Genomic DNA, 15,488 nt, shown 5'->3' on the forward strand with positions numbered 1-15,488 from the left:
GAGTGGCATGAAATAAATGTATTGGCAGTTCTACAGCATAGCACACAGTGCTATGATTCAAATGGTGATATCTGTTAAAGCATTATTTCCTTGTTTTTTTTCTTAAAAGAATGCATTGCAAATACAATCCACCTACCTAAAATTGAGGTATGAGCTTTTATCAGAATTTAATAATCATCAATGCACCATAATCAGTGCTTATTTACACTGTTGCTTTTGTTAAAAACTTGCAGGACACATTACAATTTTTCAGAGACACATTTGCATTAGCTTGCACATTAAAATTACCTTCCATATCTTCTAGAACTCTGACAATGTTCTTCAATATTATGGTCTTCCCAACTGTATCCTAAAATATAATATCAGAAAATGTACATTATTGAATACTGTGCAAAATTTAATTTACTATCATCAGTAATCTTAGAACCATGACTGATTTATTCACCTCATTCGTCTTTCTCAATCAAATTACAGTGAAGGTCCAAAACCGAGGAATAGTTGTCCCCTTATTTTAAAACCTGAAGGAAAATCCAGTCTTACCTATAGTAGTGAGGTTCCTATAGATATCCAGCTTCACATCTTTGTAGAGATTCTTCTGGCATGGATCCAGCAAAGTCCATTCTTCCCAAATGAAGTCAATATGCACATCATCATAGGTCACTGCATTCTAAAACATCCCATATATGTATACAACAGAAAGCATTAATTTGACAACATTGTGAATGTGTACTTCTTTAGGAGCATACTCATATACTTCTGGTGCTCCCTTCTCTTACTCTATGACATAAATATTATGATGTAATTACCAAAACACTTTAGAAAAAAACTGAATAAGAGGGTTACCTGTGTCATTTCTGTACCCTTTGAAAAGGATATCACGTTGCAAAAGAAATGCCTATGAAGAAACATGGAGAGACAAGTAACCATATCCACAGTACAGAGTACACATGGATGAAAGTGTATGAATCCTGGTGGGCTAGGCAAAGGTCTAGTGGAGAAGAAGGGGACTGTCCCATAGCATCCGTCACAGTCAAGTCAACAATGAGAACAGTTAACACACTACACACAAGACCAAGGGCACATGAAAGAAAAACTTTGCCCCAGTGAGACAACCAACAAAGCTCCAAGAACAATGACAGCCTGATGTGCTCTGTGGAGAGTGACCCTCCAGGCTCAATCACACCAAAAACAATCCAGACTCCAGGATCTCTGTCCTTCATCAAACAGACATCAGGGGGCTTTCACATCCCTGTCAGTCAGACATGTACCTTATTTCTTGGAAGAGAAACAGAGTGTAAAGTAACAATGACCACAATAAAACATACAAAAAAAACCCCACAAAATGGCTCTAACAATTTCCCGGGACAAAATGCAAAGTGGCTCTTCCTCCCACCATGGGGAAAGGTACCCAAAGATGCTCCTCTCCTGAGCATTCCCTGGAGGAGACTCCTAAAATCAAATGGTCACCTCTGAGGTGGCCCCAAATGGCTTTGTGAGACCAAAATGAGCCATCTTAGAAATAAGACAAATGCTTTCACCCTAAAACTAAGGCCTAAGATTTCTCCTTTTAGGAATAGGCCATTAGTTACTGAAACCAGTCAGTTCAGATTCCAGAAGCCAGGAAGTGTAGAAGTTCACAGTCACAAGATAGTTATGAGGTAATGCCTGCCAGACTATGAAATGTCCTCTCCCTGGTTTCCAGGGCAACTAACCACAGAAATGCCCCCACCTGAGGGCAGCCAATGAGAAATGATGGCGGGCAACCACTCCCTTAGAAGTGATTTCTAGAAGTCCCTAGAAGCGAGCCAATCAGAATTGTATCCATACTAGCACCCCTAAATGATGTAACCTTGTGACTTTTCCCTTTAAAAATTGAGCTTGCAGACAGGTGGGCGCTTCCTCCAGCCTCCACTGCATTTGATGTATTGGACAAAGTCCCTGCCTAGGCTTGTATTGCTTTTGGATATCCAGAATTAAACCTTGCTTTTGCATTCCGGCATGCTCGTCTTTGGTGGTCTCTCTGGGGGTCACGATCTGGGCACAACAGCTTGGGACTAGGGGGTCCCTTGCCCAAATCAGGGAATGAGACATCTCTCTTTCCCTCCTAGGATCACTGTCCGGACACGTCTGTCCCAGTGAGCCTGCAAAGTACAAATCAGTCGACCTGCACAAAACTTAATGAGACAAGACAGAGACAGAGACAAGACAGAAAGTGCTCTTACCGGTAGATGTCAATAAATCTCTGGACCCTTGAGGGTCCCGGTGGGGTCTTTTGGTCTTTTGTTCAATGTGATTTGTGGCAACCTCACTCTTACCATCTTCTGGGATGGACACATCGTTTAATAGGTCCTCAGCAAGTGCCAGAAGATGTGACACCCTACTATCCTTTTCTGAATCCTTTAAAACATCTCTGATTACTCCATAGAAACTAAAGAATGCATCGGGGACGTTCTCTCCATCCTTAAGCAAGTTATTGATATGCTTTCCGACTGATTCCACATCAAAGGGTGGATGCCCGGGCCATTAATAACCAGCCAGGGACATTTTTCTTCCACAAAATAGAAAAACTTAATTAAATCTTTTTTTTTTCTTTTTTTGACTCTTATTCCCCTCTCCCTGAAATCTTCATTTCCTTAATGAAGAGAGCCTCTTTAGAGAGTACTTTACCCATTGATTGTTGGACGGCACTTACCTCAAGGTTGCCCACGGTGCACGAGTGATGCTGTTGGGGCACCTCTACCCTAGTGAGTCTGGCCAGACCCCGTTTTCTCTTTGCCGTCCAGTAGTGAGCCGCCGTGCCTCGAGCCCCACGTTCGGGCGCCACTTGACCCATCCAGCAGGCCAGGTTATTCGAGGGTCTCGAGGAGGGACCCCTGTGAATCAATGGGGGGTGAGAGGGAAAGGAGACTAAGCGCATGAAGAAAGACAAAGTCAGTCTGAGTTGCGTCAACGTCTCGTTTTTGACTGGGTGTTAGAGCTTATAAACAGGGCTTCAGGTAGGGAGGGGGAGCAGGAGCAGTGAGGAGAGGACAAAGAAAATTCCTAAGGGAGGGTCAGCAGGAGGTCGCTTTGGTCCCAGGCCCCTGCAGCTAGCTGATTTAGCACAGGTTCCAAGAAGTTTATTTAATCACACATTCTTAGGTTAGACTAAGAGCCTCCTATTTACATGGGGCTTGATAAATCATGGAAGGTTACACAGGTTCAAGACACAGCTGTCCGGAGTCGGTCCCCAACATTGGTGAAGTTTAGTTCTGAGGGACAAAGGGAGTTTCTGATCTGTAGAGATTTCTCAGGGGTGCATGGTGCTGGGTAGGTGGATAGGGCAGAGTCCACATCTTGTGCCCTAATCTATGTGACAGGAAGCATTCATAGCTAATAAGAAGTCTCTGTGTCATGATTTGGGAGCTGGTTGTTGGCTCAAAAGAAAGCCTGCTACATGCCCCCAATTACTCTGTTTCAGACTGGTTGTTTATAATTTGCTATTACTATTGCATATATGTTTATAGGCCTACACACATAAATAAATATGAGCTGCTCAGTCCATTTGGTATTTTTTATACTTACATGATTTCAGGGCCGACCACTTTGTTTTGGATAACCAACTACGAGACTCTTCCTTGAGAGAAAAAGAATTCTCCCCCTCAATAGTCATTAGTTTCCTGTAGTACTTGGTTTAGGGAGAGAGTCTCATTAGATCCACCCAAACCATATATATTAGTATGTATACTGGTCACATTTTATCCTCCACCTGAGATCTCCTTGCAGGGCTCAGGGTCTGTCTACCTTGCCAACTGTAGCCCTGGCTTCCCGCTCCTGTATGATTCCAGCTCTGGAGGTCCAGTTCTCCTCTTCCAGGGCCTTGTGGTTGCAGTGGATGGGCTGCCATGTTGTCTTCACTAGCCTTGATCTTAGAACAGCTCTCCATTTTAGCTGCCAATCACTCCCCATTCTGCCTCTTACCCCCAAACTGAGGTCACCAGAGGAGACCCAGATCCTCTGAGTCAAGCTAAAAATAATGTCTGGAAGGGTATTTCCAGGGAGGGGGAATGTCTGGGAGCATGTTCTGTGGGTGTGTCTGTGAGGGACTTGTCTGGGGGAATATTTGGAGATTGCTGTGCTTGTGAGGAGAGGACTGGAGGAATTTCTGTTGAGTTTGCCTCAGGGAGAGGGTGTGTTTAATAGGTGATCTGTAGGCTTGGCCCAGGGAGGCAGGTAGGTGGGGCTGCCAAAGCTCACAGGCCCTGTGCACCAACCCAGCTCTTGTCTTGCCTGTCTCAAATACCTGTGGAGCTGAAGTAGGTGTTTATGGAGTGTCACCTGGCCTAATTACTTGTAGCCCTGGAGCTAGTCCCTGGAAACCCCCAGGACCTGGATCTAACTGGACAAGGAGTCAATCAAGACTGATGATTTAACCCAGAGACTTGGAGGTCATAGTGCTGCTGCTGTAGTTGTTAGGAGTAGCAGGATGCTGGGAATAGTACAGAGAAGAGCTTGCAATGGTCATATACATGAGAACCTGATGCAGGGAAAGTGAGACAGGAATCCACTTACCCCTTTTCAGGACCTTTATCCCAATAGGTTGCCTTCTGATTCTTTAGTCTCAAAGCCACTCTTTAGACCCTTCATTGAGCCCAAATTCCTTCCAAATACTTCCTGGTACCCAGCTGCTTTACTGAACTTTCCATGGGGCTGACATTGCCTTCTGAGACTTCAGATACTGCTAGAGTCTTGAATGTTCCTGAGATAGTATGGGTGATCCTCATTGGTAAGCTCCTTGGTAAAACTGGAAATGTTTAATGGCAAATAAGCTCATAACTGTTGTTTTGAGGCATTTGCTATTTTGTATTTAAAAATTCCATTATATTGGTTATTATCAGAATTACGGAGCTTTTTGAAATTGCTCTTGTTCCTATAGATTTTGGTTAGATGAGTCAGGGTTAGACAATTGTTTGGAAACTCCCTCTTGTATAGAAAACTGTCTTGTCTGAATAATGAGCCAATGGATAGAATGAAATATTTACTGGAATTTGTTTTATATATTCAATGTAAATTATTTTATATTTGTTTTTATCTATTCCATATATTCAATATATATTATTCATTAAACTATACAGTGTAAGTTTTAGGCTATCTGGATCTTTGTAAGGAGATCTTGTCTCAAACAATAGAGCAAAATTATATTCAGCTATATTTGTGAGTGTGTTATTGATAAAGGTCTTTCTCTCATATTCACTATGAAGGCCAAATTAAGGAGATCTACCTGGCTCTGCTATCATACTTGGTATATTCATTTCTGAGAATAATTTGACATGGACAAGTGGCAGACATTAAAAATGACCTTAAGAGATATTGTTCTGAACCTGAGTACCTTTGCAGAGGTACACTTCAGTGAATTTTGGAAAACTACTTCAGGATAAATCAATACAAATCAGAATTGGGCTGGGTGGCAGTGGCACATTCCAGGCAGACCTCTGTGAGTTTGAGGCCAGCCTGGTCTACAGAGTGAGATCCAGGATAGGCACCAAAAGTATACAAAGAACCCTGTCTTGAAAAACCACCACCAACAACAACAACAAAAATTTTCCAGTTTTGTCTACATTTGGGATTACCAATATGCAATCAGTGAATCAGGCATAGGTGATCTATAATTGTCTCAAGTGGTTGTTTCTTGGGTTCCAGAGGCTAGGATTCTTGGCCTGGAGATTGACATGTCTTCATTGAAATGTGAGGTCTGTGCCAGGACAGAGATTTACTCTTAACCAAGGGCTTCATTCTCTTAACAAGTCTTCTTCACTATATTTAACTTTCCTCCTTGTTGCCCCTAGGATCACTTATCATCAGAGATTAGAAGTCCCAAGCACTTGAAATTGCTAAGAATCCCAGTGACACTTCTGGCTTTTAGTCAAGAAACAACTGGTTACATTTTTTTTGTTTTTTTCCTTATAATTCATAGTTGAATTCTCCCTCCCATTCTTATCCCACTTCCCTCTGCAGAGGTAACACTAACTGACATTATGGGATTGGAGCAATTACTGATCTGGCTTCTCCCATATGAATTTGGGTTATCAGATGGCAGTATTGGGATATTCTTCCATTGGTCTTCTATTTATTTATTTATTTATTTATTTATTTATTTATTTATTTATTTATTTATTTATTTACAATACTATTCAGTTCTGCATAATAGCCACAGATTCCCTTGTTCTCTCCCTTCCTGCCCCCTACCCTTCCCCCCAGCCTACCCCCCATTCCCACCTCCTCCAGATCAAGGTCTCCCCCGAGGACTGGGATCGACCTGATAGACTCAGTCCAGGCAGGTCCAGTCCCCTCCTCCCAGATTGAGCCAAGCGTCGCTGCATAAGTCCCAGGTTTCAAACAGCTAACTCATGCAATGAGCCCAGGACCTGGTACCACTGCCTAGATGCCTCCCAAACAGATCAAGCCAATTGACTGTCTCACCTATTCAGAGGGCCTGATCCAGTTGGGGGCTCCTCAGCCTTTGGTTCATAGTTCATGTGTTTCCATTCATTTGGTTATTTGTCCCTGTGCTTTATCCAACCTTGGTTTCAACAATTCTCGCTCATATAAACCTTCCTCTTTCTCATGAATTAGACTCCGTAATAAACACAGCTTGGTATTGGCATAAAAACCAACATGTGGACCAATGGAATCGAATTGAAGACCCTGACATTAACCCACACACCTATGAACATATAATTTTTGACAAAGGAGCCAAAAGTGTACAATGGAAAAAAGAAAGCATCTTCAACAAATGGTGCTGGCATAACTGGATATCAACGTGTAGAAGACTGCAAATAGATCCATACCTGTCACCGTGCACAAAACTTAAGTCCAAGTGGATCAAGGACCTCAACATAAATCCAGCTACTCTGAACCTGTTAGAAGAGAAAGTAGGAAGTAGTCTTGAATGCATTGGCATAGGAGATCACTTCCTAAATATAACACCAGTAGCGCAGACGCTGAGACAAACAATCAATCATTGGGACCTCTTGAAACTGAGAAGCTTTTGTAGAGCAAAGGATACAGTCAACAAGGCAAAGCGACAGCCTACAGAAAAGGAAAAGATCTTCACCAACCCCACATGTGACAGAGGACTGATATCCAGAATATATAAGGAACTTAAGAAATTAGACATCAAAACGACCAACAGTCCAATTGAGAAATGGGCTTTAGAACTAAACAGAGAATTCTCAACAGAGGAAACTCAAATGGCCGAAAGACATTTAAGGAATTGCTCAACATCCCTAATCATCAGGGAAATGCAAATCAAAACAACTCTGAGATACCACCTTACGCCTGTCAGAATGGCTAAGATCAAAAACACTGAAGACACTTTATGCTGGAGAGGATGTGGAACTAGGGGAACTCTCCTCCACTGCTGGTGGGAATGCAAGCTTGTACAACCACTTTGGAAATCAATATGGCGCTTTCTTAGGAAATTGGGAATCAATCTCCCCCAAGATCCAGCTATACCACTCCTGGGCATATACCCAAGAAATGCTCAATCATACCACAAGAGCACTTGCTCAGCTATGTTCATATCAGCATTGTTTGTAATATCCCAAACCTGGAAACAACCTAGATGCCCTTCAACTGAAGAATGGATAAATAAATTGTGGCACATATACACAATGGAATACTACTCAGCAGAGAGAAACAATGACATCATGAGGCTTGCAGACAAATGAATGGATCTAGAAAAAAAATCATCCTGAGTGAGGTAACGCAGACTCAGAAAGACAAATATGGTATGTACTCACTCATAGGAAGATGCTAGATATGGAACAAGGATGACTGGACTGCTACTCACATCACCAGTGAGGCTACCTGGAAAACAGGACCCCAAGAAAGACACAGAGAAATGGATGAGATCTACATGAACAGCCTGGACATGAGTGGGAGCAATGAAGGGCATGAGTCGAGGGAAAGAGAGCGGGAGATCCTAGCTGGATCAAGAAAAGAGAGCGAGATCAAGGAATAGGAGACCATGGTAAATGAAGACCACCTTAGAAAAGGAAGAAACAAAGAGCTAAAGAGGCCCACAGAAATCCACAAAGATACCCCCATAAAAGACTGCTGGCAATGGTTGAGAGACAGCTGGGACTGACCTACTCTGGTGATGGGATGGCCAAACACCCTAAGAGTTGTGCCAGAAACCCATCCAAGGACTGAGGAATCTGGATGCAGACATCCATGGCTAGGCCCCTGGTGGAGCACTAGGAGCCATTGGTCTTCTTTTAAAGTCCAAACTCTCAGATGAAGACAGGAATAGAATTCCTTTACTCATGTCTTAAAAAATTAGCCTGTCCAAATTCCATAAGACATTCTTGATGGGCTCACAATAGCCCCCATCTATTAGATGTTTACCTTTGTCCTCTAGGTTTGGTCTCCTGAGTGTTGAAGCCACAATCAGTTTTTATACCCTTTTACAGCTATTTCATCAGCCAAAAGTCAGCATGATGCCCTTCTCATGTTGCTTCTATATAGGGAAAGAAAAAGTATTTAGCGTCTTTTGGATTCAGGAAAAGTGACTGCCAATCCTTGCCAAGACAGGGTAGAACAGTTCTTAAAAGTTTTCCTGATTTACATGAAAGTCTATCAGATATGCTAGTCCTGTAGACCAAAACTGGATGCCCCAATGGGCTGTTTCTGTCATTTCTTACATTTTTTGGAAGTCACTTGCTTGTCCTTCCTGCTTACTAAGGTATTATGATTTACTTATCATGTCTTTGATGGAGTTGAAGACAAGATAGTTATAGTTTTGTTAATTATGATAAAGAATAAATTAGATATAAAACTTTAGACTCATCAAGATAGAATAGACAATTGAATGTTTTCTCTCTGATTTTATCAAATACCAAGACTAGATATTGTAACTGTAATTCTTGCTTGATAACTATTCTGTTATTTGTAACTTTACTATGTAAAAGTAAAAACCTTCCATTTTGATTAGCCAGAAAGTGGGCAATACTGTGGGTGATCCTTCTGTATGCTGTGAATATGTGTTGCTTTCATTGGTTGATAATAAAAGCTGATATGGCCTATAGTCAGGCAGAATAAGTCTGGGTCAGAAAGCTAAACAGCGAGACAGGGAGAAGAAAGGGCAGTGTTGGGAGATGCCAGCCAGATGCCCATGACATTAGATGCCAGAGACCCAGTAACTCATAGTCCATGTAGTGATAAATAGATGAATATAAATGATTAATTAAAATGTAAAAGCTAGTTAGTAGTAAGCCTGAGTTATTTACCAATGATTTATAATTAATATAAGCCTCTGTATGCCATCCTTCCCCTGAGAGAGAGCAGCAAGTGGTAAGCTAAAGATAGTTGTGGCTCTTTGCTAGTGCTCTGATATCTTGGGCTTTTAACTCTGTATTTGGCTCTGTGTTTCTTATTGAATAAGATTGTTTAGAATTTCATCTACAATTAATACCTCCTTTAAATTAGGAAAAATTTATTATATGATTTTATTGAAAATATTTTCTGGACATTGGAGGTGGCTTTTTTCTCTTTCCTCTATTCCTGTCATTCATAGGTTTGGTCTAATTGATGCAAGCTGCAAAAATATATGAAGTAGAATTTCAGCTGATTATAACAAGCTAACACCTGGACGAACCTAAGGGCCTTCCAGAGGTCAAGCTTAGGCTCAAGCAGTCTTGGTGATATTGGCTTTTGATTATTAGTTGTTTTCTACTATGGAATTCTCATGTGCTCTTTTAGTTTTTCCATCAGTCTTTGGGTGCAATTTCCCCTCTACTAAGCAATATTTAGATAGCCTTCTGAGCAGTAACATAGCCAGGATCCCTAATTTAAGGCCTTTCTGTAATTATTGTCATTAGCAACATCTGGCCAGGACCATTCCCAAAGGGATGAAAATATCTTACCAGAGATAGCTCGGTATTCTCTAAGAACAGACTTAAGCATCCAGACTATCTGTTTGAGAAGGCCTGGTGGATGTGTTAATTAAGCTTAACTTTCTCCTTTCTAAAGTCTTATCTCTAGTTTTAGATCCACCCTTAACAATTAACTCAGAACTAAAGGGTCCCTACTTACAGACATAGTTAGCTGTGATGGAAGTTGCCTAGCCAAGTTGTCTAGCAACTGAGCACATTTGCCAGAAATGGCAGGAGCGGAGCTATCTTGGAGAGATGAGGGTCAAATGGATAAAAGGGCAGTTTTATTTTCAGGGAGAATGTGATGGAGAAAAGAAAGGAGAATGGAAGAACTAGATGGGTAAGAACTGGAGAGGAACAAACCAAAATGGGAAAGAATCAAATTGAAGGCTGGGAGAGAGAACTAGAGGAACAGGATGGAAGATGAGTAAGAACAAGATGAGAAGGAAGAACATGGGAGAGGAGCTAAGATTGATAAGAACTACATGGATGAGAACCTAGATGGGGCAGAACTAAGATGAAAGAATTAACATAGAACTTAAAGGGGACAGCAGATAAAGGTAGATAGAAATCAGACAAGAAAGAAGCTAGACATGAGAGAAGAATAGAAGCATTATAGAGAAAAAACTAACTCAGAAGAATAAAGTGTATGGACTAAAGAGTTTTGTGTACATAGATTCATTCCTATCATCAAAGATTAAATTATCAGCTGGTTATAGATTCTTCCTAAACCCAGGGAAGGGGTCTATCAAGGGGCTGGACCCCCATTGCCCCATGCATAATGCCCCAGATTACCTGGCTGTTTTGCATTAGGAAATTTTTATATTGAACATTTTCCTTGACTGATTTGTCCATTTCTTCTGTTGTAACCCCAGTGCCTTAGACTCTCTCTTCCATCTATTTTATTGGTGAAACGTGCCTCTGTACTTCCTTTTTGTTGTCCTAAATTTTTCATTTCTGGAATTTCCTTAGTTTCTGTTTTCTTTATTGTTTCTATTTCCATTTTGCGGTCTTAAACAGTTTTATTTGTTTCCTTCAACTATGTGTTTGTTTTATCTTGGCTTTATTTTAGTTGTTCATTGGTTTACTCCAACAGTTTGTCTTTTCCTAGCTTCCTTGAGCAATTTATTGATTTCCTCCAATTGTTTGTTTGTTTGTGCTTTCATGAATTTATTTAAGGGATTTAACTCATTTTCTTTTGTATTTTGAGACTATAGGATTATTTATGATCAACATTGATATTGCTATTATCTGTCTATTTGTAACTGTAAATGCACAGTTCCTTTTATTAAGATTTGTTAAAGTACAGTTTAATGGAGCAATTCAGATTCTGGAAGATGAATTCAGAACTGTAGTGAATGCCTAAACTTTTGTAGGAAATTCAGTAAAAAAAAAAACAATCTCTGAGTTCGCCTTATCTTTTTGTTTGTTTGATTGAAGTGTGCAGTTGCAGATGGGTTCTTAATATTTACTTCTTGCTGTCTTGATTGCATAGACTAGAATAACTTTCATCTCAGAAGCACATATACCTACCTTTACCTTCTAAGTTCTGGGATTAAAATCATGAGTCAATACACTCAGCTTACAAATCTTCTTTGTAGTTAGTAATTGTTCATACGATTTCTGTGATGTGTATTAAGTACTGCTGATGTGTTTGCTTGTCCCCCTATGTCTGTTAAAAGGTATTTCTCTTGCAAGGTGATATCCCATTCAAATTATTCATAAATAATACAGGTAAACCTCCTATTCTGTTTCCTTCTAAAGTAACTTGATGATTATATTGTAATGTCTGTCTGGGTTGTAGAATAATTGGGGGAAGTAACAAAATTACATGGCTATATTGTCAAAGAAGCACACATTTGCAATGTTGTCAGTATCATTCTTTTTGTTTTATACATGTGTATGGCATATTTATGTATGGTATATTTCAGGTTGCAGTGACCTATAATGCTGTGCATGAAGAATTCACTCAGGAGGAGTGGGCATTGCTTAATCCTTCACAGAAGAATCTCTATAAAGATGTGATGCTGGAGACCTATATGAACTTCACTGCTATAGGTAAATTTTCCTTCATATTTTGAATTAAGGGGACTATTGTTTCTTGGTTATTGATGCTCTTCTGTAATTCTTACTGTGAATGAGAAAGAATGAGGTGAATAAATCATACATGGTTCTAAGGATCACTGTAGATAGTAACAAAGTTTGCACAATTTTCTGTAATATTTTATATATTTCCTCATCCTGTATTTTAGGCTACAATTGGGAAGGTCTTGAAGTTGAAGAACATTGTCAAAGTTCTCAAATACATAGAAGGCAATTTTCATGGGCACACTGATATAAATGTTCCTCAGAGTATATTTTAGTGTATCTAGAAGTTTTAAAGAAATGCAGCAGTGTAAATCATCACATATTAAAGTGCATTGAGGATAATTCAATGCGCTACTCATATACCTCAAAGGCAGGTAAGTGAATTGTGTTTACAAGTCATTCTTTTTAGAAGGAAGACAAGGAATCAATCTATTAACAGATATCAGCATTTGAATCATAGCTCCATCAGAGCTATTCTTTAGAACTGCCAATCCACTTAGTTTCGTACCACTCATATTACAAAAGGTACACAATGAGTATGGATGTGTATGTCCAAAACATTCTAATAAGCAAACATTCCATAGAAAGCTCTTGTTACATATATAGTTGTTCTGTCTCTGCTAAGTTTAGTGAGGTGGGTAGTTAGAGTCAATAGTTAAGGGGTGGTTGTTGTGGAGAAACCTTAAACCCTATGCCACATGTCTATGAGGAACAAAAAGTCAAGCTGTGTTGAGGCAATGTAGAAACCTTTTATTTGTTATTCTTCCTTTACTAGGTATATCATATGTCCCTCTGGATACAAGTCATTTGAACATAGGGATATGGAAAAAAAACAATGTACCCCTCTCCATCTCAGAACAATTAGAAGATATGTAGTAGTCCCTTATTAAGTAGACTTGTTGAATGTGATTCAAGTTTATAAGTAATGGTTTTCCAGCTTCATTGTGAATACATCAACAAATATACTGCAGAAAAGCTCTATGAATACCAGGAATGCATAAATACTTCTATTTGTCCTGCTACACTTTACAAATGTAGTAGGATTCACAATATAGGAAAACTTATCACTGGATGAATGGGGTAAATGTCTTAATTCTTGCAGTTCTTTTCAAATATATGAAAATCTCATTAAAACAACAGATGTCATAAATATGAGCCACATAATGAAGGCTTTTAGCAGCAGAGCTATCTTCAAATATGCAAAATAATCCTTAATGAAGGGTAACAACATGAGTGTAATCAAAGAGATAAAACATTAAGTTATGATTTTTCTTTTCATTTACTCCAAATTGTAAAATTTATTCATACAGGAATAAATATTTAATAGTGTAATAAATATGGTAAAGCTTTTTCATTTGCAAATTATCCTTGTAGGCCTGAAAGAAGTCATACAGGAGACCAGCCTTCTGAATGCACTCAATGTTTTAAAGCCTTTGCATATCATAGTCATCTTCAAAGGCATGAAAGAATTCAAACTGGAAAAATTTTTTATGAAGATATTCATTATAGTGAGGACTTTGCATGTCATAGTAATCTCCAAATACACCAAGGATCACATACTAGAGGGAAACCTTATGAATGTAAGCAATGGGGTAAAGCCTTTGTACAACAGTGTACTCTTAAAATGTAAGAAAGAACACATACTGGAGAGAAACCCTATGAATATAATCAGTGGTAAAGCCTTTGCTCAGCACAGTTATCATCAATTGCATAAGAGAAGACATATTGGAGAAAAACCCTATGAATGTAATCAGTGTGGTAAAGCCTTTGCTCAAAATAGTGTTCTACAAAGGCATGAAAGAACACATACTGGAGAGAAACAATATGAATGCAATCAATGTGGTAAAACCTTTGCACAACTCAGTAATCTTCAAATGCATAAAAGAAGACATACTGGAGAGAAACAGTATGAATGTAATCAATGTAATAAGGTCTTTGCGAATCATAGTCATCTTCAAAGGCATGAAAGAACACATACTGGAGAGAAACCCTATGAATGTAATCAGTATGATAAAACCTTTGGATGTCACAATAATCTTATAGTACATAAAAAACACATACTGTAGAGGAACCCTACAAGAGTAACACTATTAGTGTGTAATTAGTGTATTAAAGCCTGTGAATATAACATTAGATTTTGAGGATCTAAAAAAACTCTTACCAAAGGAAATGTAATTATAAAGGATTTGGTAAGATCTTTAGCCAACACACTTACATTCAGTTACACAAGAGTATTCTTGAGAGAAAAATCTCACAGGTGTCAAAAATCTCTTCAAGCATATGATGTCCCTCTGTATTTGGTTTACACCTGCAAATTCACATGGACAATAGGCCTATGGATTTAAATGATATGATAACTCTTTTAGATTTCATGCTTCAATTACATGAGATAATGAATCCAGGTGTAAAACTTCATGGATATGTACTAATGCACTTCTGTTGCTGTGATATAACATCATGTCAATGTGAACATATGAAAGTGTTTAATTTACCTTTGGTTCTAGAGCAATACTGGATCAGCATGAAAATGGAGCGGAAACAAGTGTCAGACATGGCAGCTAAAGTAGGAAGCTAAGAACCCACATCCTTAATCTGCAACATAAAGTGTAAATGGGAAATGTCAAACTCTCAGGCCAACCCCCAGTGACATATTTCTTCCAGCAGAACATCATTTCCTAAATTTTCCCAATTAATACCACAGACTGAGAATGATTGATTTCTCTGATATCAAGCCTATATGCTTGCTTTGTGTTACACAAACCAATATATGGTGGGGAGAAACTCTGTAAGCCTTTAGATGCCTCAATACCCATGTTACTGGAATTACAAGGGAAAACCATTCATAGGAAAAAGTTAGTTTAAAGATTTGTTTTAATTTTTTTCCTTTTATTTTATTCTACAATACCATTCAGTTCTACATATCAGCCACAAATTCCCTTGTTCCCCCTCCTACCCCTCCCCCTTCCCCTCAGCCCACCCCCCATTCCCACCTCCTCCAGGGCAAAGCCTCCCCCAAGGACTAAGATCAACCTGGTAGACTCAGTCCAGGCAGGTCCAGTCCCCTCCTCCCAGACTGAGCCAAGTGTCCCTGCATAAGCTCCAGGTTCCAAACTGCCAGTTCATGCACTGACTAATGATGGAGAAATGGATGAGATCTACATGAACAGCCTGGACATGAGTGGGAGCAATGAAGGGCGAAGGCCGAGGGAAAGAGAGCGGGAGATCCTAGCTGGATCAAGAAAAGAGAGCGAGATCAAGGAATAGGAGACCATGGTAAATGAAGACCACCTTAGAAAAGGAAGAAACAAAGTGCTAAAGAGGCCCACAAAAATCCACAAAGATACCCCCACAAAAGACTGCTGGCAATGGTCAAGAGACAGCTGGGACTGACCTACTATGGTGATGGGATGGCCAAACACCCTAATAGTTGTGCCAGCTTGCTTCTTAAATCCATTTGTTTGGAATGTCTTTTCCCAGCCTTTTATT

The 15,488-nt window shown here is 39.6% G+C and overlaps 1 protein-coding gene and 1 pseudogene across 1 annotated transcript; one reads left to right on the top strand and one right to left on the bottom strand.

The window, feature by feature from the left end:
* Window positions 1–284: 284 nt before the first annotated feature.
* Window positions 285–3,948, bottom strand: LOC143269440 (zinc finger protein 431-like). The gene is made up of 3 exons (XM_076554683.1): window positions 3,784–3,948; window positions 541–667; window positions 285–349 (listed from the first exon to the last, which is right to left on the bottom strand). Exons 1-3 carry the CDS (start codon window positions 3,946–3,948, stop codon window positions 285–287), a joined length of 357 nt encoding a protein of 118 aa, XP_076410798.1.
* Window positions 3,949–5,309: 1,361 nt separating this feature from the next.
* Window positions 5,310–14,068, top strand: LOC143269149 (uncharacterized; annotated as a pseudogene).
* The last annotated feature ends 1,420 nt before the right edge of the window (window positions 14,069–15,488 follow it).

Source organism: Peromyscus maniculatus, chromosome 18 (assembly GCF_049852395.1).
Source record: "Peromyscus maniculatus bairdii isolate BWxNUB_F1_BW_parent chromosome 18, HU_Pman_BW_mat_3.1, whole genome shotgun sequence".
NCBI classification, from domain to species: domain Eukaryota; kingdom Metazoa; phylum Chordata; class Mammalia; order Rodentia; family Cricetidae; genus Peromyscus; species Peromyscus maniculatus.

What these genes read in the sequence shown, in the direction of transcription:
- LOC143269440 (XM_076554683.1), bottom strand. Translation starts at nt 3,948, where the DNA reads ATGGGGAGTGATTGGCAGCTAAAATGGAGAGCTGTTCTAAGATCAAGG. An exon ending in CCAGGGCTACAGTTGGCAAG is followed by an intron (nt 668 to 3,783) that starts GTAGACAGACCC and finishes GGGATGTTTTAG; the next exon opens with AATGCAGTGACCTATGATGA. An exon ending in TAGGAACCTCACTACTATAG is followed by an intron (nt 350 to 540) that starts GTAAGACTGGAT and finishes ATTATATTTTAG; the next exon opens with GATACAGTTGGGAAGACCAT.